This window comes from Pseudophryne corroboree, chromosome 8 (genome assembly GCF_028390025.1).
Source record: "Pseudophryne corroboree isolate aPseCor3 chromosome 8, aPseCor3.hap2, whole genome shotgun sequence".
Taxonomy (NCBI): domain Eukaryota; kingdom Metazoa; phylum Chordata; class Amphibia; order Anura; family Myobatrachidae; genus Pseudophryne; species Pseudophryne corroboree.
In genome coordinates, this window is record NC_086451.1 from 487,417,454 (window position 1) to 487,439,490 (window position 22,037).

Sequence of the window (22,037 nt, forward strand, 5' to 3'; positions counted from 1 at the left end):
TCCCTGCCCATTTCACACATCCGCTGTGTACACTGCCCTTACTCCCTGCCCATTTCACACATCTGCTGTGTACACTGCCCTTACTCCCAGCCCATCTCACACTGTGTACACTGCCCTTACTCCCTGCCCATTTCACACATCCGCTGTGTACACTGCCCTTACTCTCAGCCCATGTCACATCCTCTGTGTACAATGCCCTTACTCTCAGCCCATGCCACATCCGCTGTGTACACTGCCCTTACTCTCAGCCCATGTCACATCCTCTTTGTACACTGCCCTTACTCCCTGTCCATCTCACACATCAGCTGTGTACACTGCCCGTACTTCCAGCCCATGTCACATCCTCTTTGTACACTGCCCTTACTCCCTGTCCATCTCACACATCCGCTGTGTACACTGCCCTTTCTCTGACGTCCTAGTGGATGCTGGGAACTCCGTAAGGACCATGGGGAATAGCGGCTCCGCAGGAGACTGGGCACAACTAAAGAAAGCTTTAGGTCACCTGGTGTGCACTGGCTCCTCCCACTATGACCCTCCTCCAAGCCTCAGTTAGATTTTGTGCCCGGCCGAGGTTGGATGCACACTAGGGGCTCTCCTGAGCTTCTAGAAAGAAAGTATAGAATTAGGTTTTTTATTTTCAGTGAGACCTGCTGGCAACAGGCTCACTGCAGCGAGGGACTAAGGGGAGAAGAAGCGAACCTGCCTGCTTGCAGCCAGCTTGGGCTTCTTAGGCTACTGGACACCATTAGCTCCAGAGGGATCGACCGCAGGCCCAGCCTTGGTGTTCGGTCCCGGAGCCGCGCCGCCGTCCCCCTTACAGAGCCAGAAGCAAAAAGAGGTCCGGAAAATCGGTGGCAGAAGACATCAGTCTTCACCAAGGTAGCGCACAGCACTGCAGCTGTGCGCCATTGCTCCTCATACACACTTCACACTCCGGTCACTGAGGGTGCAGGGCGCTGGGGGGGGCGCCCTGAGCAGCAATAAAAACACTTTGGCTGGCAAAAATACCACAATATATAGCCCCAGAGGCTATATATGTGGTAAATACCCCTGCCAGAATCCAGAAATAAGCGGGAGAAAAGTCCGCGAAAAAGGGGCGGAGCTATCTCCCTCAGACACACTGGCGCCATTTTCTCTTCACAGTGCAGCTGGAAGAAAGCTCCCCAGGCTCTCCCCTGTAGTTTTCAGGCTCAAAGGGTTAAAAAGAGAGGGGGGGCACTAAATTTAGGCGCAATATTATATATACAAGCAGCTATTGGGGAAATTTCACTCAGTTATAGTGTTAATCCCCACATTATATAGCGCTCTGGTGTGTGCTGGCATACTCTCTCTCTGTCTCCCCAAAGGGCTTTGTGGGGTCCTGTCCTCAGTCAGAGCATTCCCTGTGTGTGTGCGGTGTGTCGGTACGGCTGTGTCGACATATTTAATGAGGAGGCTTATATGGTGACGGAGCAGATGCCGATAAATGTGATGTCGCCCCCCTGTGGGGCCGACACCAGAGTGGATGGTTAGGTGAAAGGTATTAACCGACAGTGTCAACTCCTTACATAAAAGGGTGGATGACGTAACAGCTGTGGGACAGCCGGCTTCTCAGTCCGCGCCTGCCCAGGCGTCTCAAAGGCCATCAGGGGCTCAAAAACGCCCGCTCACTCAGATGGCAGACACAGATGTCGACACGGAGTCTGACTCCAGTGTCGACAAGGTTGAGACATATACACAATCCACTAGGAACATCCGTGACTTGATCCCGGCAATAAAAAAATGTGTTACACATTTCTGACATTAACCCTCTAAAAATGGGTTTTTATGTTGGGGAGAAAAAGCAGGCAGTGTTTTGTTCCCCCATCAGATGAATGAATGAAGTGTGTGAAAAGCGTGGGTTCCCCCCGATAAGAAACTGGTAATTTCTAAAAAGTTACTGATGGCGTACCCTTTCCCACCAGAGGATAAGTTACGCTGGGAGATATCCCCTAGGGTGGATAAGGCGCTCACACGGTTGTCAAAAAAGGTGGCACTGCCGTTTTAGGAACGGCCACTTTGAAGGTACCTGTTGATAAAAAGCAGGAGGCTATCCTGAAGTCTGTATTTACACACTCAGGTACTAGACTGAGACCTGCAGATCGTGCTGCTGCAGCGTGGTCGGTGACCCTGTCAAACATGAGAACATATTAAAGACGTCGTCTTATATATGAGGGATGCCCAGAGGGATATTTTGCCGGCTGGCATCCAAAATGAATGTAATGTCCATTCTGTCAGGAGGGTATTAGAGACCTGTCACTGGACAGGTGATGCTGACTTTAAAAGGCGCATAGAGATTCTGCCTTATAAGGGTGAGGAATTATTTGGGGATGGTCTCTGGGACCTCGTATCCACAGCAACAGCTGGGAAGAAATAGTTTTACCTCAGGTTTCCTCACAGACTAAAAAAGCACTGTATTATCAGGTACAGTCTTTTCGGCTTCAGAAAAGCAAGCGGGTCAAAGGCGCTTCCTTTCTGTACAGAGACATGGGAAGAGGGAAAAAGCTGCACCAGTCAGCCTGTTCCCAGAATCAAAATTCTTCTCTCGCTTCCTCTGAGTCCACAGCATGACGCGGGGGCTCCACAGGTGTAGCCAGGTACGGTGGGGGGCCGTCTCAAAAATTTCAGCGATCAGTGGGCTCGCTCACAGGTGGATCCCTGTTTCATTCAAGTAGTATTTCAGGGGTACAAGCTGGAATTCGAGATGTCTCCCCCCCGCCGTTTCCTCAAATATGCCTTGCCGACAACTCCCTCAGGCAGGGAGGCTGTGCTAGAGGCAATTAATAAGCTGTATTCCCAGCAGGTAATACTCAAGGTGCCCCTACTCCAACAAGGACGGGGTTACTATTCCACACGGTTTGGGGTACCGAAACCGCATGGTTCGGTGTGACCCATTTTATATTTAAAATCCTTGAACACATACATAAAAAAATTCAAGTTCAAGATGGAATCGCTCAGGGCGGTTATTGCAAGCCTGGACGAGGGGGATTACATGGGATCCCGGGACATCAAGGATGCTTACCTGTATGTCCCCATTTACCATCCTCGCCAGGAGTACCTCAGATTTGTGGTACAGGATTACCATTACCAAGTCCAGACACTGCCGTTTGGACTGTACACGGCACCGAGGGTGTTTACCAAGGTAATGGCCGGAATGATGATACTCCTTCGAAAAAAGGGAGTTTTAATTATCCCGTACTTGGACAATCTCCTTATAAGGGCAAGGTCCAAGGAGCAGTTGCTAGTCGGGGTAGCACTATTTTGGAAAGTGCTACAACAGCACGGTTGGATTCTAAACAGTCCAAAGTCACAGCTGGTTCCTACGACACGTCTACTGTTCCTGGGGATGGTTCTGGACACAGAACAGAAAAAAGTGTTTCTCCCGGAGGAGAAAGCCAAGGAGCTGTCATCTCTAGTCAGAGACCTCCTGAAGCCAAAACAGGTATCGGTGCATCACTGCACGCGAGTCCTGGGAAAAATGGTAGCTTCCTACGAAGCAATCCCATTCGGTAGGTTCCATGCAAGAACTTTTCAGTGGGACCTGTTGGACAAGTGGTCCGGATCACATCTTCAGATGCATCGGCTGATAACCCTGTCTTCAAGGACCAGGGTATCTCTACTGTGGTGGCTGCAGAGTGCCCATCTTCAAGAGGGCCGCAGGTTCGGCATACAGGACTAGGTCCTAGTGACCATGGATGCCAGCCTTTGAGGCTGGGGGGCAGTCACACAGGGAAGAAACTTCCAGGGACTTTGGTCAAGTCAGGTGACTTCCCTACACATAAATATTCTGGAACTGAGGGCCATTTACAATGCCCTGAGTCAGGCAAGGCCTCTGCTTCAAAACCAGCCGGTACTGATCCAATCAGACAACATCACGGCAGTCGCCCATGTAAACCAACGGGGCGGCACAAGAAGCAGGATGGCGATGGCAGAAGCCACAAGGATTCTCCGATGGGCGGAAAATCATGTGTTAGCACTGTCAGCAGTGTTCATTCCCGGAGTGGACGACTGGGAAGCAGATCTTCTCAGCAGACACGACCTCCACCCGGGAGAGTGGGGATTTCATCCAGAAGTCTTCCAAAGGATTGTACACCATTGGGAAAGGCCACAGGTGGACATGATGGCGTCCCGCCTCAACGAAAAGCTATAAAAGATATTGCGCCAGGTCAAGGGACCCTCAGGCGATAGCTGTGGACGCTCTGGTAACACCGTGGGTGTACCAGTCTGTTATGTGTTCCCCCCCTCTGCCTCTCATACAAAAGGTACTGAGAATAATAGGAAGGCGAGGAGTAAGAACGATACTCGTGGTTCCGGATTGGCCAAGAAGAGCTTGGTACCCAGAACTTCAAGAAATTATATCAGAGGACCCATGGCCTCTGCCGCTCAGACAGGACCTGCGGCAGCAGGGGCCCTGTCTGTTCCAAGACTTACCGCGGCTACGTTTTGACGGCATGGCGGTTGAACGCCGGATCCTAAAGGAAAAGGGCATTCCGGAGGAAGTCATTCCTACGCTGATTCAAGCCAGGAAAGATGTAACTGCAAAACATTATCACCGCATATGGCGGAAATATGTTGCTTGGTGTGAGGCCAAAAAAGGCCCCAACAGAGGAATTTCAACTAGGTCGATTTCTGCATTTCCTACAAGCAGGAGTGTCTATGGGCCTAAAATTAGGCTCCATTAAGATACAGATCTCGGCTCTGTCGATTTTCTTCCAGAAAGAACTAGCTTCAGTACCTGAAGTTCAGACATTGTAAAAGGAGTGCTGCATATTCAGCCCCCGGTTGTGCCTCCAGTGGCACCTTGGGTTCTCAACGTGGTGTTGAGTTTCTTAAAATCACATTGGTGTGAGCCACTAAAAAACGTGGATCTAAAATATCTCACGCGGAAAGTGGTCATGTTATTGGCCTTGGCTTCGGCCAGGCGTGTATCAGAATTGGCGGCTTTGTCATATAAAAGTCCTTATCTGATTTTCCATATGGATAGGGCAGAATTGAGGACTCGTCCCCAGTTTCTCCCTAAGGTGGTATCAGCTTTTCACTTGAACCAACCTATTGTAGTGCCTGCGGCTACTAGGGACTTGGAGGATTCCAAGTTACTGGACGTAGTCAGGGCCTTGAAAAATTATGTTTCCAGGACGGCTAGAGTCAGGAGAACTGACTCGCTGTTTATCCTGTATGCACCCAACAAACTGGGTGCTCCTGCTTCTAAGCAGACTATTGCTCGCTGGATTTGTAGCACAATTCAGCTGGCGCATTCTGCGGCTGGACTACCGCAGCCAAAATCTGTAAAAGCCCATTCCACAAGGAAGGTGGGCTCATCTTGGGCGGCTGCCCGAGGGGTCTCGGCTTTCCAACTTTGCCGAGCTGCAACTTGGTCAGGGGCAAACACGTTTGCTAAATTCTACAAAATTGATACCCTGGCTGAGGAGGACCTGGAGTTCTCTCATTCGGTGCTGCAGAGTCATCCGCACTCTCCCGCCCGTTTGGGAGCTTTGGTATAATCCCCATGGTCCTTACGGAGTTCCCAGCATCCACTAGGACGTCAGAGAAAATAAGATTTTACTCACCGGTAAATCTATTTCTCGTAGTCCGTAGTGGATGCTGGGCGCCCATCCCAAGTGCGGATTGTCTGCAATACTTGTATATAGTTATTGCCTAACTAAAGGGTTATTGTTGAGCCATCTGTTGAGAGGCTCAGTTATATTCATACTGTTAACTGGGTATTGTATCACAAGTTATACGTTGTGATTGGTGTGGCTGGTATGAGTCTTACCCGGGATTCAAAATCCTTCCTTATTGTGTCAGCTCGTCCGGGCACAGTGTCCTAACTGAGGTCTGGAGGAGGGTCATAGTGGGAGGAGCCAGTGCACACCAGGTGACCTAAAGCTTTCTTTAGTTGTGCCCAGTCTCCTGCGGAGCCGCTATTCCCCATGGTCCTTACGGAGTTCCCAGCATCCACTACGGACTACGAGAAATAGATTTACCGGTGAGTAAAATCTTATTTACTCTCAGCCCATGTCACATCCTCTTTGTACACTGCCCTTACTCCCTGTCCATCTCACACATCAGCTGTGTACACTGCCCGTACTCCCAGCCCATGTCACATCCTCTGTGTACACTGCCCGTACTCCCAGCCCATGTCACATCCTCTGTGTACACTGCCCTTACTCCCAGCCCATGTCACACATCCGCTGTGTACACTGCCCTTACTCCCTGTCCATCTCACACATCCGCTGTGTACACTGCCCGTACTCCCAGCCCATGTCACATCCTCTTTGTACACTGCCCTTACTCCCAGCCCATGTCACACATCCGCTGTGTGCACTGCCCTTACTCCCTGTCCATCTCACACATCCGCTGTGTACACTGCCCTTACTCTCAGCCCATGTCACATCCTCTTTGTACACTGCCCTTACTCCCTGTCCATCTCACACATCCGCTGTGTACACTGCCCGTACTCCCAGCCCATGTCACATCCTCTTTGTACACTGCCCTTACTCCCAGCCCATGTCACACATCCGCTGTGCACACTGCCCTTACTCCCAGCCCATGTCACACATCCGCTGTGTACACTGCCCGTACTCCCAGCCCATGTCACATCCTCTTTGTACACTGCCCTTACTCCCAGCCCATGTCACACATCTGCTGTGTGCACTGCCCTTACTCCCTGTCCATCTCACACATCCGCTGTGTACACTGCCCGTACTCCCAGCCCATGTCACATCCTCTGTGTACACTGCCCGTACTCCCAGCCCATGTCACATCCTCTTTGTACACTGCCCTTACTCCCAGCCCATGTCACACATCCGCTGTGTGCACTGCCCTTACTCCCTGTCCATCTCACACATCCGCTGTGTACACTGCCCGTACTCCCAGCCCATGTCACATCCTCTGTGTACACTGCCCGTACTCCCAGCCCATGTCACATCCTCTGTGTACACTGCCCGTACTCCCAGCCCATGTCACATCCTCTGTGTACACTGCCCGTACTCCCAGCCCATGTCACATCCTCTGTGTACACTGCCCTTACTCCCTGTCCATCTCGCACATCCGCTGTGTACACTGACCTTACTCCCAGCCCATGTCACATCCTCTTTGTACACTGCCCTTACTCCCAGCCCATGTCACACATCCGCTGTGTACACTGCCCGTACTCCCAGCCCATGTCACATCCTCTGTGTACACTGCCCTTACTCTCTACTCTATACTGGCCCAGACTCACCTGGGGGGTTAGTAGTTATTGTCTGACAATGACTAAAACTACACAAAATATGTACTCGTCCGTGGATGGGCAGATGTCCTGCTCACATCTCCCCATCCTGTGTCATACAGAAGGGGGAAGGGGGGGTCCTGTCATTTGACGCCGTAGATTTCTAGTATAACAAATGGTAGGTGGGCTGCCGTATTTTTCCTACACATTGTACGTGCTTATGATTAACGAGAACTAGCAGAAAAGGAAAAGCCGTGAGTTGTCGCGTGTAACCTGCGGAGCGGCCACATTGTATAGTGATACGTATCCTGCCTGTCTCCCTGCGCAGATGCTCGTACAGCTGAAGGAGATTCTGTCTCAGCTCCCAAGTCTGGTGGAGATCTCACTGGACAAGGTTTGTACTGTACCACGGCCCGATCCCTCCTGTTCCAGTCTGTGAATCGCTGTCACAGGTTATCCTCTCTCCCCGTCAGTCTCAGCAGGTGACAGTCTGCGGTGACACACACGGCCAGTTCTACGACCTCATGAACATTTTCCATCTCAACGGAGTCCCATCGGAGAGTAATCCCTATGTATCCTTTCTTAGAGATGAGCGGCCATCTTGTTCTGTCGGCTCCATTTAGGTTTGCTACACCCCTGTCTGGTTAGAAGCCGCCATTCACCAACTGTAGGCTGTATACAGTATTATTCACTCCACACTATAATATCTATGTATTTGTGCTGGACAGTGTGTTCTGTGCTCTGTGTGTGAGGTCAGATGTGTGCAGAGTGAATGTATGGTAAATGAAAGCTATATATCCCCACAAGTCCTGCCACAACTGGCACCCACCGGGTTACATGTGTAGTTTCCGGGCACTTTTCCTGAGTTCCTGCAGATATTTAATGGCGATTTTGTGGATCGTGGCTCGTTTTCTGTAGAAGTGATAGTGACACTTTGTGGCTTCAAACTGCTGTATCCTGCGCACTTCCACCTTCTGCGAGGTAGGTTGTTATCCTGCGCACTCCCAGCTTCTGCGAGGTAGGTTGTTATCCTGCGCACTTCCAGCTTCTGCGAGGTAGGTTGTTATCCTGCGCACTCCCAGCTTCTGCGAGGTAGGTTGTTATCCTGCGCACTCCCACCTTCTGCGAGGTAGGTTGTTATCCTGCGCACTTCCAGCTTCTGCGAGGTAGGTTGTTATCCTGCGCACTCCCAGCTTCTGCGAGGTAGGTTGTTATCCTGCGCGCTTCCAGCTTCTGCGAGGTAGGTTGTTATCCACGTGCTCCCAGCTTCTGCGAGGTAGGTTGTTATCCTGCGCACTCCCAGCTTCTGCGAGGTAGGTTGTTATCCTGCGCACTTCCACCTTCTGCGAGGTAGGTTGTTATCCTGCGCACTTCCACCTTCTGCGAGGTAGGTTGTTATCCTGCGCACTCCCAGCTTCTGCGAGGTAGGTTGTTATCCTGCGCACTCCCAGCTTCTGCGAGGTAGGTTGTTATCCTGCGCACTTCCACCTTCTGCGAGGTAGGTTGTTATCCTGCGTACTCCCAGCTTCTGCGAGGTAGGTTGTTATCCTGCGCACTCCCAGCTTCTGCGAGGTAGGTTGTTATCCTGCGCACTCCCAGCTTCTGCGAGGTAGGTTGTTATCCTGCGCACTCCCAGCTTCTGCGAGGTAGGTTGTTATCCTGCGCACTCCCAGCTTCTGCGAGGTAGGTTGTTATCCTGCGCACTCCCAGCTTCTGCGAGGTAGGTTGTTATCCTGCGCACTTCCAGCTTCTGCGAGGTAGGTTGTTATCCTGCGCACTTCCAGCTTCTGCGAGGTAGGTTGTTATCCTGCGCACTTCCAGCTTCTGCGAGGTAGGTTGTTATCCTGCGCACTTCCAGCTTCTGCGAGGTAGGTTGTTATCCTGCGCACTTCCAGCTTCTGCGAGGTAGGTTGTTATCCTGCGCACTCCCAGCTTCTGCGAGGTAGGTTGTTATCTTGCGCACTTCCACCTTCTGCGAGGTAGGTTGTTATCCTGCGCACTCCCACCTTCTGCGAGGTAGGTTGTTATCCTGCGCACTCCCACCTTCTGCGAGGTAGGTTGTTATCCTGCGCACTTCCAGCTTCTGCGAGGTAGGTTGTTATCCTGCGCACTCCCAGCTTCTGCGAGGTAGGTTGTTATCCTGCGCACTCCCAGCTTCTGCGAGGTAGGTTGTTATCCTGCGCACTCCCAGCTTCTGCGAGGTAGGTTGTTATCCTGCGCACTCCCAGCTTCTGCGAGGTAGGTTGTTATCCTGCGTACTCCCAGCTTCTGCGAGGTAGGTTGTTATCCTGCGCACTCCCAGCTTCTGCGAGGTAGGTTGTTATCCTGCGCACTCCCAGCTTCTGCGAGGTAGGTTGTTATCCTGCGCACTTCCAGCTTCTGCGAGGTAGGTTGTTATCCTGCGCACTTCCAGCTTCTGCGAGGTAGGTTGTTATCCTGCGCACTTCCAGCTTCTGCGAGGTAGGTTGTTATCCTGCGCACTTCCAGCTTCTGCGAGGTAGGTTGTTATCCTGCGCACTTCCAGCTTCTGCGAGGTAGGTTGTTATCCTGCGCACTTCCAGCTTCTGCGAGGTAGGTTGTTATCCTGCGCACTTCCACCTTCTGCGAGGTAGGTTGTTATCCTGCGCACTTCCAGCTTCTGCGAGGTAGGTTGTTATCCTGCGCACTTCCGCCTTCTGCGAGGTAGGTTGTTATCCTGCGCACTTCCAGCTTCTGCGAGGTAGGTTGTTATCTTGCGCACTTCCAGCTTCTGCGTGGTAGGTTGTTATCCTGCGCACTTCCATCCTCCGGCGAGGTAGGTTGTTATCCTGCGCACTCCCAGCTTCTGCGAGGTAGGTTATCTTGCGCACTTCCAGCTTCTGCGAGGTAGGTTGTTATCCTGCGCACTTCCAGCTTCTGCGAGGTAGGTTGTTATCCTGCGCACTTCCAGCTTCTGCGAGGTAGGTTGTTATCCTGCACACTTCCACCTTCTGCGAGGTAGGTTGTTATCCTGCGCACTCCCGCCTTCTGCGAGGTAGGTTGTTATCCTGCGCACTTCCAGCTTCTGCGAGGTAGGTTGTTATCCTGCGCACTTCCGCCTTCTGCGAGGTAGGTTGTTATCCTGCGCACTTCCAGCTTCTGCGAGGTAGGTTGTTATCCTGCGCACTTCCACCTTCTGCGAGGTAGGTTGTTATCCTGCGCACTTCCATCCTCCGGCGAGGTAGGTTGTTATCCTGCGCACTTCCAGCTTCTGCGAGGTAGGTTGTTATCTTGCGCACTTCCAGCTTCTGCGTGGTAGGTTGTTATCCTGCGCACTTCCATCCTCCGGCGAGGTAGGTTGTTATCCTGCGCACTCCCAGCTTCTGCGAGGTAGGTTGTTATCCTGCGCACTTCCAGCTTCTGCGAGGTAGGTTGTTATCCTGCGCACTTCCACCTTCTGCGAGGTAGGTTGTTATCCTGCGCACTTCCAGCTTCTGCGAGGTAGGTTGTTATCCTGCGCACTTCCAGCTTCTGCGAGGTAGGTTGTTATCTTGCGCACTTCCAGCTTCTGCGAGGTAGGTTGTTATCCTGCGCACTCCCAGCTTCTGCGAGGTAGGTTGTTATCCTGCGCACTCCCAGCTTCTGCGAGGTAGGTTGTTATCCTGCGCACTCCCACCTTCTGCGAGGTAGGTTGTTATCCTGCGCACTCCCAGCTTCTGCGAGGTAGGTTGTTATCCTGCGCACTTCCACCTTCTGCGAGGTAGGTTGTTATCCTGCGTACTCCCAGCTTCTGCGAGGTAGGTTGTTATCCTGCGCACTCCCAGCTTCTGCGAGGTAGGTTGTTATCCTGCGCACTCCCAGCTTCTGCGAGGTAGGTTGTTATCCTGCGCACTCCCAGCTTCTGCGAGGTAGGTTGTTATCCTGCGCACTCCCAGCTTCTGCGAGGTAGGTTGTTATCCTGCGCACTCCCAGCTTCTGCGAGGTAGGTTGTTATCCTGCGCACTTCCAGCTTCTGCGAGGTAGGTTGTTATCCTGCGCACTTCCAGCTTCTGCGAGGTAGGTTGTTATCCTGCGCACTTCCAGCTTCTGCGAGGTAGGTTGTTATCCTGCGCACTTCCAGCTTCTGCGAGGTAGGTTGTTATCCTGCGCACTCCCAGCTTCTGCGAGGTAGGTTGTTATCTTGCGCACTTCCACCTTCTGCGAGGTAGGTTGTTATCCTGCGCACTCCCAGCTTCTGCGAGGTAGGTTGTTATCCTGCGCACTCCCACCTTCTGCGAGGTAGGTTGTTATCCTGCGCACTTCCAGCTTCTGCGAGGTAGGTTGTTATCCTGCGCACTCCCAGCTTCTGCGAGGTAGGTTGTTATCCTGCGCACTCCCAGCTTCTGCGAGGTAGGTTGTTATCCTGCGCACTCCCAGCTTCTGCGAGGTAGGTTGTTATCCTGCGCACTTCCACCTTCTGCGAGGTAGGTTGTTATCCTGCGTACTCCCAGCTTCTGCGAGGTAGGTTGTTATCCTGCGCACTCCCACCTTCTGCGAGGTAGGTTGTTATCCTGCGCACTTCCATCCTCCGGCGAGGTAGGTTGTTATCCTGCGCACTCCCACCTTCTGCGAGGTAGGTTGTTATCCTGCGCACTCCCACCTTCTGCGAGGTAGGTTGTTATCCTGCGCACTCCCAGCTTCTGCGAGGTAGGTTGTTATCTTGCGCACTTCCAGCTTCTGCGAGGTAGGTTGTTATCCTGCGCACTTCCAGCTTCTGCGAGGTAGGTTGTTATCCTGCGCACTTCCAGCTTCTGCGAGGTAGGTTGTTATCCTGCGCACTTCCACCTTCTGCGAGGTAGGTTGTTATCCTGCGCACTCCCGCCTTCTGCGAGGTAGGTTGTTATCCTGCGCACTTCCAGCTTCTGCGAGGTAGGTTGTTATCCTGCGCACTCCCACCTTCTGCGAGGTAGGTTGTTATCCTGCGCACTTCCAGCTTCTGCGAGGTAGGTTGTTATCCTGCGCACTCCCAGCTTCTGCGAGGTAGGTTGTTATCCTGCGCACTCCCACCTTCTGCGAGGTAGGTTGTTATCCTGCGCACTCCCACCTTCTGCGAGGTAGGTTGTTATCCTGCGCACTTCCAGCTTCTGCGAGGTAGGTTGTTATCCTGCGCACTCCCAGCTTCTGCGAGGTAGGTTGTTATCCTGCGCACTTCCAGCTTCTGCGAGGTAGGTTGTTATCCTGCGCACTTCCAGCTTCTGCGAGGTAGGTTGTTATCCTGCGCACTCCCAGCGTCTGCGAGGTAGGTTGTTATCCTGCGCACTCCCAGCTTCTGCGAGGTAGGTTGTCCGCTCCTATGACATTTGGTCATAACCTCAACCCTGCATTATTACAGTTATGTACTTATGCACCGTGCTGTCTGACCGCGCCGTTCCCCACCGTGGCTGCTGATTTTCCCCTTGGCTGCTGCCTAATTTCCCCTCGTAAACTTGTTCTCAAGTGGTTTGATTTTCCTTTAGGATTCTCCGACTTCTCTCCATCCCTTTTGCCCTGAAGTGCGTCACTGTGGTGCTTGCTCAGCTCACAAGCTCTTGTTTTCTCCTAGGTAACCATGAGACGGACACCATGAACCAGATGTACGGATTTGAGGGAGAAGTGAAAGCCAAATATTCCACGCAGATGTTCCAGCTGTTCAGTGAGGTTTTCCAGTGGCTGCCGCTGGCGATGTGCATTAATCAGCGAGTTCTGGTGAGATGTGTTCCCGCGTACTGGCCGTGTGACCACCGCTCACATTATAGTTATCTGCCCTGGTCCAGGACTGCAGAGAGCGGCCTGGTGTCTGTCACCTCATGTGGAGTGTCTGCGAGGGGTCCAGGCACCGCTGATAAGCCGGCCTGTGCGCGCTCCTCAGGTCCCCACTAGGACATAAAATAGGATTTTGGTACCTACTGGTAAATCCTTTTCTCATAGTCCTAGAGGATGCTGGGGTCCACATTAGTACCATGGGGTATAGACTGATCCATCAGGAGCCATTGGCACTTTAAGAGTTTGAGAGTGTGGGCTGGCTCCTCCCTCTATGCCCCTCCTACCAGACTCAGTCTAGAAACTGTGCCCAAGGAGACGGACATCTTCAAGAGAAGGATTATACACAGATAGTGGTGAGATTTACACCAGCTCACACATACAAGGCACGTCAAGCTAACTAGCTGGAAACATCAGCACTGGCTGAAACATTACTTACCAAGTAACAATGCAGTACTCAACTAAAACGAAGTTGTACTGAACCAAATAGCAGGAAAACGAAGCGCGGGCAGGCGCCCGCCCAGCATCCTCTATGGACTACGAGAAAGGATTTTGGTTACCTACCGGTAAATCCTTATTTCTCATACGTACTAGAGGATGCTGGGGACTCCAAAAGGACCATGGGGTATAGACTGGATCCGCAGGAGACATGGGCACACTATAAGACTTGGAATGGGTGTGAACTGGCTCCTCCCTCTATGCCCCTCCTCCAGACTCGTTAGACTCTGTGCCCAGAGAGACTGGACACTAAACAGGGGAGCTCTACTGAGTTTCTTTAGAAAGACTTTGTTAGGTTTATTATTTTCAGGAAGACCTGTTGGCTACAGGCTCCCTGCATCGTGGGACTGAGAGGAGAGCAGCAGACCTACTTCTGCTTAGTTCAAGGGCTCTGCTTCTTAGGCTACTGGACACCATTAGCTCCAGAGGGTTCGATCACTTGGTGCGCCTAGCTGCTTGTTCCCGGAGCCGCGCCGTCACCCCCCTCACAGAGCCAGAAGAAAGAAGCCGGGTGAGTATGAGAAGAACAGAAGACTTCAGTAACGGAGGTACAGCGCAGCGGTCGTGCTGCGTTCCATGCTCCCACACACCAACGGCACTCTCAGGGTGCAGGGCGCTGGGGGGGGAGCGCCCTGGGCAGCAGTTACTGGGGTCAGAAAAACGCTGGTATGAGATGCTTCTTCGGTGCCCGGGCACCGTGGCCGAACCCCCGCCAGTATACAGGGGCCGCGCTGCGCGCCGTTGCTCCCACACGCCGCCGCTTTGCAAGGGTGCAGGGCACAGGGAGGGGGGCGCCCTGAGCAGCAATATAAACCTCTTGTGTGAAAAGAGGGGACATGTATACAGTGCGTGGACACTGTATATGGCCCCCGCCAGCATAACAAGTTAAAATCGCATAAAAAGCTTATTTTAATGGAGGGGCTGAATCGCGCCGAGAAGGGGCGGGGCTTAGCCCTCACAACATCCAGCGCCATTTTCTCCATGTCCCCGCCAAAAGCAGGTTTTACTGCAAACGGGGGGGGGGGGCACAGTGGTTTAGTGCTATATAGATGGAAATATAGCACTAATTTTGATAATGGGCATGTAATCATTATTGTGCATATCTCTCTGTGTTCCCTGTCAGTTATACCCACTATAGCTTTTCAGTATGTCGACATGCGTGAGTGCTCTGTCACAAACAGCTGTGGGGTTCGCTGTCGGCATCACCGACGCCTGTTGGTACGTGATTAGGTAAATGTAGTATCAGCAGGTCGGTAGTTGTATGCTTGGTAAAAGTAAACACTGTATGGGAGACACAGTAGTATGTGGGTGGTCCTGTCGGCACCAACTGTTCTTACTGGGTGTAAATTAACATGCTGTAACTGCCTTATACCTGTATATATATTTATATGTATATGTATGGTACGGTTCCATGGGCCTGTAGCTCGAGCACAGACATGGTAGTATAGGTGGGGGAGTAATATTAAAATTATTTATGTATACTTCCCTCGAACCCCTCAGGATCGCAAATAGTTTTTTTTGCCTGGTTACTACTCCCTGCCGTCGACTAATACTAGGTGTTCTGCCGACCATAAGGTTTCCTGTTTGATCCACAACTGGGGCATTCAGTACATGGTCATACACATTCAGAACACATTAATGTCACTACAGACCCTAGGGTTCCGGACAAACCACTTACATGTATGTTATATGTGTGTGTGTGTGTGTGTGTGTGTGTGTATATATATATATATATATATATATATATATATATATATATATATATATATATATATATATATATATATATATATATTTCTATTGGGGATATGTGTGTTATTGTGTATTACATTATGTATATGCATTTCTCTATCGTCCTAGTGGATGCTGGGGTTCCTGAAAGGACCATGGGGAATAGCGGCTCCGCAGGAGACAGGGCACAAAAAGTAAAGCTTTCCGATCAGGTGGTGTGCACTGGCTCCTCCCCCTATGACCCTCCTCCAAGCCTCAGTTAGATTTTTGTGCCCGGCCGAGAAGGGTGCAATCTAGGTGGCTCTCCTAAAGAGCTGCTTAGAAAAGTTTAGCTTAGGTTTTTTATTTTACAGTGAGTCCTGCTGGCAACAGGATCACTGCAACGAGGGACTTAGGGGAGAAGAAGTGAACTCACCTGCGTGCAGGATGGATTGGCTTCTTGGCTACTGGACATCAGCTCCAGAGGGACGATCACAGGTACAGCCTGGATGGTCACCGGAGCCTCGCCGCCGGCCCCCTTGCAGATGCTGAAACAAGAAGAGGTCCAGAATCGGCGGCAGAAGACTCCTCAGTCTTCTAAAGGTAGCGCTCAGCACTGCAGCTGTGCGCCATTTTCCTCTCAGCACACTTCACACGGCAGTCACTGAGGGTGCAGGGCGCTGGGAGGGGAGCGCCCTGGGAGGCAAATGAAAACCTATTTGGCTAAAAAATACCTCACATATAGCCTCCGGGGGCTATATGGAGATATTTAACCCCTGCCAGAATCCACTAAAGAGCGGGAGACGAGCCCGCCGAAAAAGGGGCGGGGCCTATCTCCTCAGCACACAGCGCCATTTTCCTTACACAGCTCCGCTGGTCAGGACGGCTCCCAGGTCTCTCCCCTGCACTGCACTACAGAAACAGGGTAAAACAAGAGAGGGGGGGCAAAATAGTGGCAAAAATTATATTATAAAAGCAGCTATACAGGGAGCACTTATTATAAGGCTATCCCTGTCATATATAGCGCTTTGGTGTGTGCTGGCAAACTCTCCCTCTGTCTCCCCAAAGGGCTAGTGGGGTCCTGTCTTCGTTAAGAGCATTCCCTGTGTGTCTGCTGTGTGTCGGTACGTGTGTGTCGACATGTATGAGGACGATATTGGTGTGGAGGCGGAGCAATTGCCAAATATGGGGATGTCACCTCCTAGGGGGTCGACACCAGAATGGATGCCTTTATTTTTGGAATTACGGGATAGTGTCAACACGCTAAAGCAGTCGTTTGACGACATGAGACGGCCGGACAATCAATTAGTGCCTGTCCAGGCGCCTCAAACACCGTCAGGGGCTGTAAAACGCCCTTTGCCTCAGTCGGTCGACACAGACCCAGACACAGGCACTGATTCCAGTGGCGACGGTGACGAATCAACCGTATTTTCCAGTAGGGCCACACGTTATATGATTTTGGCAATGAAGGAGGCGTTACGTTTAGCTGATACTACAGGTACCACTAAACAGGGTATTATGTGGGGTGTGAAAAAACTACCTATAGTTTTTCCTGAATCAGAAGAACTAAATGACGTGTGTAATGAAGCGTGGGTTGCCCCCGATAAAAAGATGCTAATTTCAAAGAAGTTATTGGCTTTATACCCTTTCCCGCCAGAGGTTAGGGCGCGCTGGGAAACACCTCCTAGGGTGGACAAGGCGCTCACACGCTTATCTAAACAAGTGGCGTTACCCTCTCCTGAGACGGCCGCACTTAAAGATCCAGCAGATAGGAGGATGGAAAATATCCAAAAAAGTATATACACACATACAGGTGTTATACTACGACCAGCTATAGCGTCAGCCTGGATGTGCAGTGCTGGAGTAGTTTGGTCAGAGTCCCTGATTGAAAATATTGATACCCTGGATAGGGACAATGTTTTACTGTCTTTAGAGCAAATAAAGGATGCATTTCTTTATATGCGTGATGCACAGAGGGATATCTGCACACTGGCATCACGGGTAAGTGCTATGTCCATTTCGGCCAGAAGAAGTTTATGGACGCGACAGTGGTCAGGCGATGCGGACTCAAAACGGCATATGGAAGTTTTGCCGTATAAAGGGGAGGAGTTATTTGGAGTCGGTCTATCAGATTTGGTGGCCACGGCTACAGCTGGGAAATCCACCTTTTTACCTCAAGTTACTCCCCAACAGAAAAAGACACCGACTTTTCAACCGCAGCCCTTTCGTTCCTTTAAAAACAAGAGAGCAAAGGGATATTCATATCTGCCACGAGGCAGAGGAAGGGGGAAGAGACAGCAACAGGCAGCTCCTTCCCAGGAACAGAAGCCCTCCCCCGCTTCTACAAAAGCCTCAGCATGACGCAGGGGCTTCTCAAGCGGACTCGGGGGCGGTGGGCGGTCGTCTCAAGAATTTCAGCGCGCAGTGGGCTCACTCGCAGGTAGATCCCTGGATCCTGCAGATAATATCTCAGGGATACAGGTTGGAACTAGAGACAGATCCACCTCGCCGTTTCCTGAAGTCTGCTTTACCAACGTCCCCCTCCGAAAGGGAGACGGTCTTGGAAGCCATTCACAAGCTGTACTCTCAGCAGGTGATAGTCAAGGTACCTCTTCTACAACAAGGAAAGGGGTATTTTCTTTATCATCCACTAGGGGTCACTGGAGTACTCTTGGGATATGGACGGGCGTAGCCGAACAAAGGCACTGAATATTTAAATTTAGGACTCTTCCCCCCCCTCCATATCCCCGAGTACCTCAGTGTACTCTCTCAGTGTTTTTTCGGTGCTCACAGCACGAACATTGGCTTGTGGTATAACCACACTTGGATTTTTATTTTTAATTTTTATTTTTAATTTTTATTTTTACACTTAGCACATCCCTTCCCAGTTTCTGGAAAAACATGGGTCCGGGATAGTGCCGCTGCACGGGCAGCGAATGGCGTGTCGGTCCTCACAAAGAGCACCCTCACAGCCACAGGCGCTAAGCGCATGGCGTGTCGGTCCTCACAAAGAGCACCCTCACAGCCACAGGCAGACACTGTATCCTACTGCAACTGGACGGAGCTTACAGAAAGAAGCCCCGTCACAGCCAGGATGAAAGCCCCGTCACAATCTGGACGGAGCTTACAGAGTGCGGCACTACAAGGTATGGTGGGGGGTCAGGGCGGTCAGCTCACGCGGCCGCCCTGCTGTGTGGGGAAAGCCTTTATTGTTACCACCGCTTTGCCCGCCGCTTACAGCGCGCTCATTAGCAGGATACCCCGCTGAACGAAGAGAGCGGCCGCACGTCACTCACAGACGCCGGCCGCTCTCCCAGCCACTGTACCAGAACTCTGCCACTGTAGAAACGTATCCGAGCGGCCGCACGTCATTCAAAGACGCCGGCCGCTCTCCCAGCCACTGTACCAGAACTCTGCCACTGTAGAAACGTATCCGAGCGGCCGCACGTCATTCAAAGACGCCGGCCGCTCTCCCAGCCACTGTACGCGAGCGCCGCCCAAGCAGCCACTCTGCGTACCCGTGTCTAAAGCTCCGAGCGGCCGTACGTCACTAAAGACGCCGGCCGCTCTTCCAGCGCTGCACCCGGCCACTGCTGTATGAGGCGCCGCCCGTTCTTCCGGAGGGCTCCCCGGCGCAATATAGCAGCGCTCCCCGGGTTTCCCTAGGCTCCCTGCACTCGCTTCCGGCCGCTGCACAGGGAGAAGCTAAAAGCTACATCACAAGCAGCGCGGCTGCAGGGGGGTGACGGTGAGTAAAGCCCATAGCAGCAGCAAAGGCTGCATGGGTTAAGAGACTGCTCAGTTTTAAATAAGAGACTGCTCAGTTTTAAACAAGTTATTGACCCATAGCAGCAGCAAAGGCTGCTTGGGAATAAGATATATTGGAAATAATACATCACTGCAGGCAGTGTTGAGTAAAGCCCATAGCAGCAGAAGGCTGCATGGGTTAAGAGACTGCTTAGTGTTTAAACAGTTAATGGAAATAACTGGAAGGCTAGCTAAAGCATAAGGCTGCAAGATAATGTATTGTAAACTGCACGGATTTTACTGTATAATAGACCTGTAACTGTAGAATAGGCTATTAAGCCTATATTTAATGTATAATAGGCTATTAAGCCTATATTAACACTGCAGCAGGTAACCTGTCCTGTGATTTTCAGTGGAAGCATGGCATGACGGTCATTTTAATCATTGCTGTTCTTACAGGTTATAATTCCAGAACATTCCGCCCATACACCTATACTCCACAAGGAGGCGCAGGGGTGTTAGTGGGAAGTTTTTGGTTCAGTTTCACATAAGTTAGCCATGTAATCTGTATTTCTACTTAATTCTAGAACATTCCTGCCCTACATCTCTAAGCCACCAGAGGCGCAGGGAAGTTAGTAGGAATTTGGTTCGGGTTTCATATGCCCATGTGAACTGCTTTTCACATAAAGAATACTTTGATTTCTCTTCATATCGAATAAATCTTTCGGTTTTTGCTAAAGGTTTCCGAAGAGAGAAACAAGCTTGAGTTTCATATGAATAGGCTGTTCAGCAATAACATATATATATATGACACATAATAACTTCATTAAGCCGTGCAAGTGTCTGTCTGTTGCCTATTGTGGTGTCTGTCTACATAGCGAGTAGGGCTATAGTGCAGACTAAAAATAATTTTAAAAATCCTATGTTAACATTGGCAATTCAAATTAAAAGAGCGGTAACATCGGAGTCTCGGAATGTCTCCGCCAGCTCTAACAAAAGACACTCTTTCCAAAGGGCCAATTTCCCTTTGGGTACCAGAGTGTTTATTTCACTGGTCTTATAATTTAATGCACGATTCTATGTCAAATTTCACACCGATAACTACGAGTGAGAAGGGTACATTAGTCCAGCACTCAGATAGTGCGGGGGCTTTTTAACAACCATACATAATCGTTTCCAAAAGGACGCGATCCGCCATTGGTAGATGATTTTCTGTCAAACATTATAAAAACCCAGGATACATTTGGGTCACTAGAATCTATGTATGAAACAATGACGATCACTGGTAAAAGAAGCTGCAGAGTATATCTGTAAAGCTTCTGCTAACGCCGGTTATTTTCATTGTCGCTAGTTAAGCGCGACAAGGCCAGAGCTTGTTTGCTCATAAATTTGATATACTTGTAACGGTATTTTATCCCTTTATGATATTCAGCCATTACCGCATACAGTATACTTGTAACGGCGTTTTATCCCTTTATAAGAAACAGTCACGCCTTGTAACGACAGGACGTTACAGTCAGCAAGCCAGTGGTTTGATGACCTCTTTTATGTGGAAGCGCGTCTTTACATGTTACATTTGCGAGGTTTCAGGACTTCAACTCATACATGTCTCAGCTATTTACAGCTTAAAGTACAAAACTGCCTCTGTCGAACGGTTTGGCAGGTTGTCATTTAGTCTTTGCTGGTTTATAAACCAGGCAGTAGTACGCCAACAGAGTCAGAGTTACTTATTCCCTTCTGTTTGAGCAAAACCAAACAGCTCCGTCGCAATATCAATCAGCAAGTCATTTACTACAGTTAGAAAATGGATTTTCTGTGGTTAGTATTTGCTTATTGGAGCCACAAAATTTGCATAATTGCATTTGATCTTCACAATGCGTATTTACCCAGTCCGGTTTGTTCATCACAGGTTCTAGCGTTTGCAAATCGCCACAACCATTAACCATTTCATGTCTACCGTTGCTTATCGCTTTGGGTATTTACCAAAGTGATGTTGGGATGATAGCTCATCTCACATAAGAACTCTGTCTCAACAAAGTTCCTCTAACTTGCGCTACTAAGGTATACTGCGGTAGCAGATCAAGTTCGAAAACAATCGCATCTAATTCCGTCTAAACGATGTCAATTCCTAGGTAAGATTATAAATACGGTAAATCAAAGACTTTTACCTACTACACCAGCAAGAACAAATGTACATCTAGTAATTAGCACAAAACACGCACACTAGCGGTACATTGGTGTATTCACCTATTAAGAATAAAGATGTGTTTTCAATTTAGTTCGCCACCCTTCACTCGCGTTTCCCACAGAGGGACAAGGGTGCATATACTCTGGACGACAGGCGCAGAGGGTCAGGATTTGTAGTTAAAATCAGCGACAAAGGTTCTAAAACACGACAGATTGCGGTCGATAAATGTCCTAGAACTCTGTGCATTTTACAATGCAATACATGATTCGCTTTCAGTCTGACCAGGGATATACTCTGGTTTCTCTTCAGAACGAATAAATCTTTCGCCTTTTACTAAAGATTTCCGTGGAGAGGAACAACCGTGAGTTTCATGTAAATTTTTGATGCCTGCCTCACGCTGGCCTTAAGCAGTCAAACAAGGCAACGGCAGTTGCATACACAACAACCAGTGAGAACCAAGAAGCCGCATGGCAATGCGGCATGAGAACCAAGAAGCCGCATGGCAATGCGGCATGTGACTCAAATCCTCAATGGCTCAGAACACCATTATGTGAAAATGTCAAGAGATCATTCCGTGAGTGGACATCTGTTAGACAGAGGATCTCACCCGTCAGGATTTGGATCCTGAAAACTGGACATTAAATCCAGAGGTGTGTCATATGTGAGTCCACAGAAGGGGGTTACCCTCAAGTATACATGATGGCATCTCGCCACAATTAGAAAAGCTCAGTATGTGTACAAAACAGATCACAAGGGCAGTGGCGGTGGAGTCTCTCACATTCATGTGGTCATTCAGCATCGTGTATCTGGCTCCACCATTTTCCGCTGCTCTCTCCGTTGCCAAAACGGATCATAAGACAGTTTGTCACAGTCATACTGGTGGTATCTCATGGGTTTCGGAGAAGTTTGCTTCTCGAATTTTCAAGGAAT

General features: G+C 50.4%; 1 protein-coding gene and 2 non-coding genes across 3 annotated transcripts in view; all 3 read left to right on the top strand.

The window, feature by feature from the left end:
* The window catches only part of PPP5C (protein phosphatase 5 catalytic subunit), a 71,000-nt gene that overhangs the window by 11,099 nt on the left and 37,864 nt on the right, over nucleotides 1–22,037 (top strand). Inside the window, exons 5-8 of the mRNA XM_063938432.1 lie at nucleotides 7,557–7,622; nucleotides 7,702–7,800; nucleotides 8,104–8,209; nucleotides 12,768–12,910. Of these exons, the coding sequence (XP_063794502.1) occupies nucleotides 7,557–7,622; nucleotides 7,702–7,800; nucleotides 8,104–8,209; nucleotides 12,768–12,910 (414 nt within the window). The remainder of the gene's footprint in view (nucleotides 1–7,556; nucleotides 7,623–7,701; nucleotides 7,801–8,103; nucleotides 8,210–12,767; nucleotides 12,911–22,037) is intronic.
* On the top strand, nucleotides 19,610–19,720 carry LOC134953813 (U5 spliceosomal RNA). The gene has a single exon (XR_010185795.1). It is a non-coding gene; the product is annotated as a U5 spliceosomal RNA (small nuclear RNA).
* LOC134953735 (U5 spliceosomal RNA) lies at nucleotides 21,397–21,510 on the top strand. Its single transcript, XR_010185742.1, has one exon. It is a non-coding gene; the product is annotated as a U5 spliceosomal RNA (small nuclear RNA).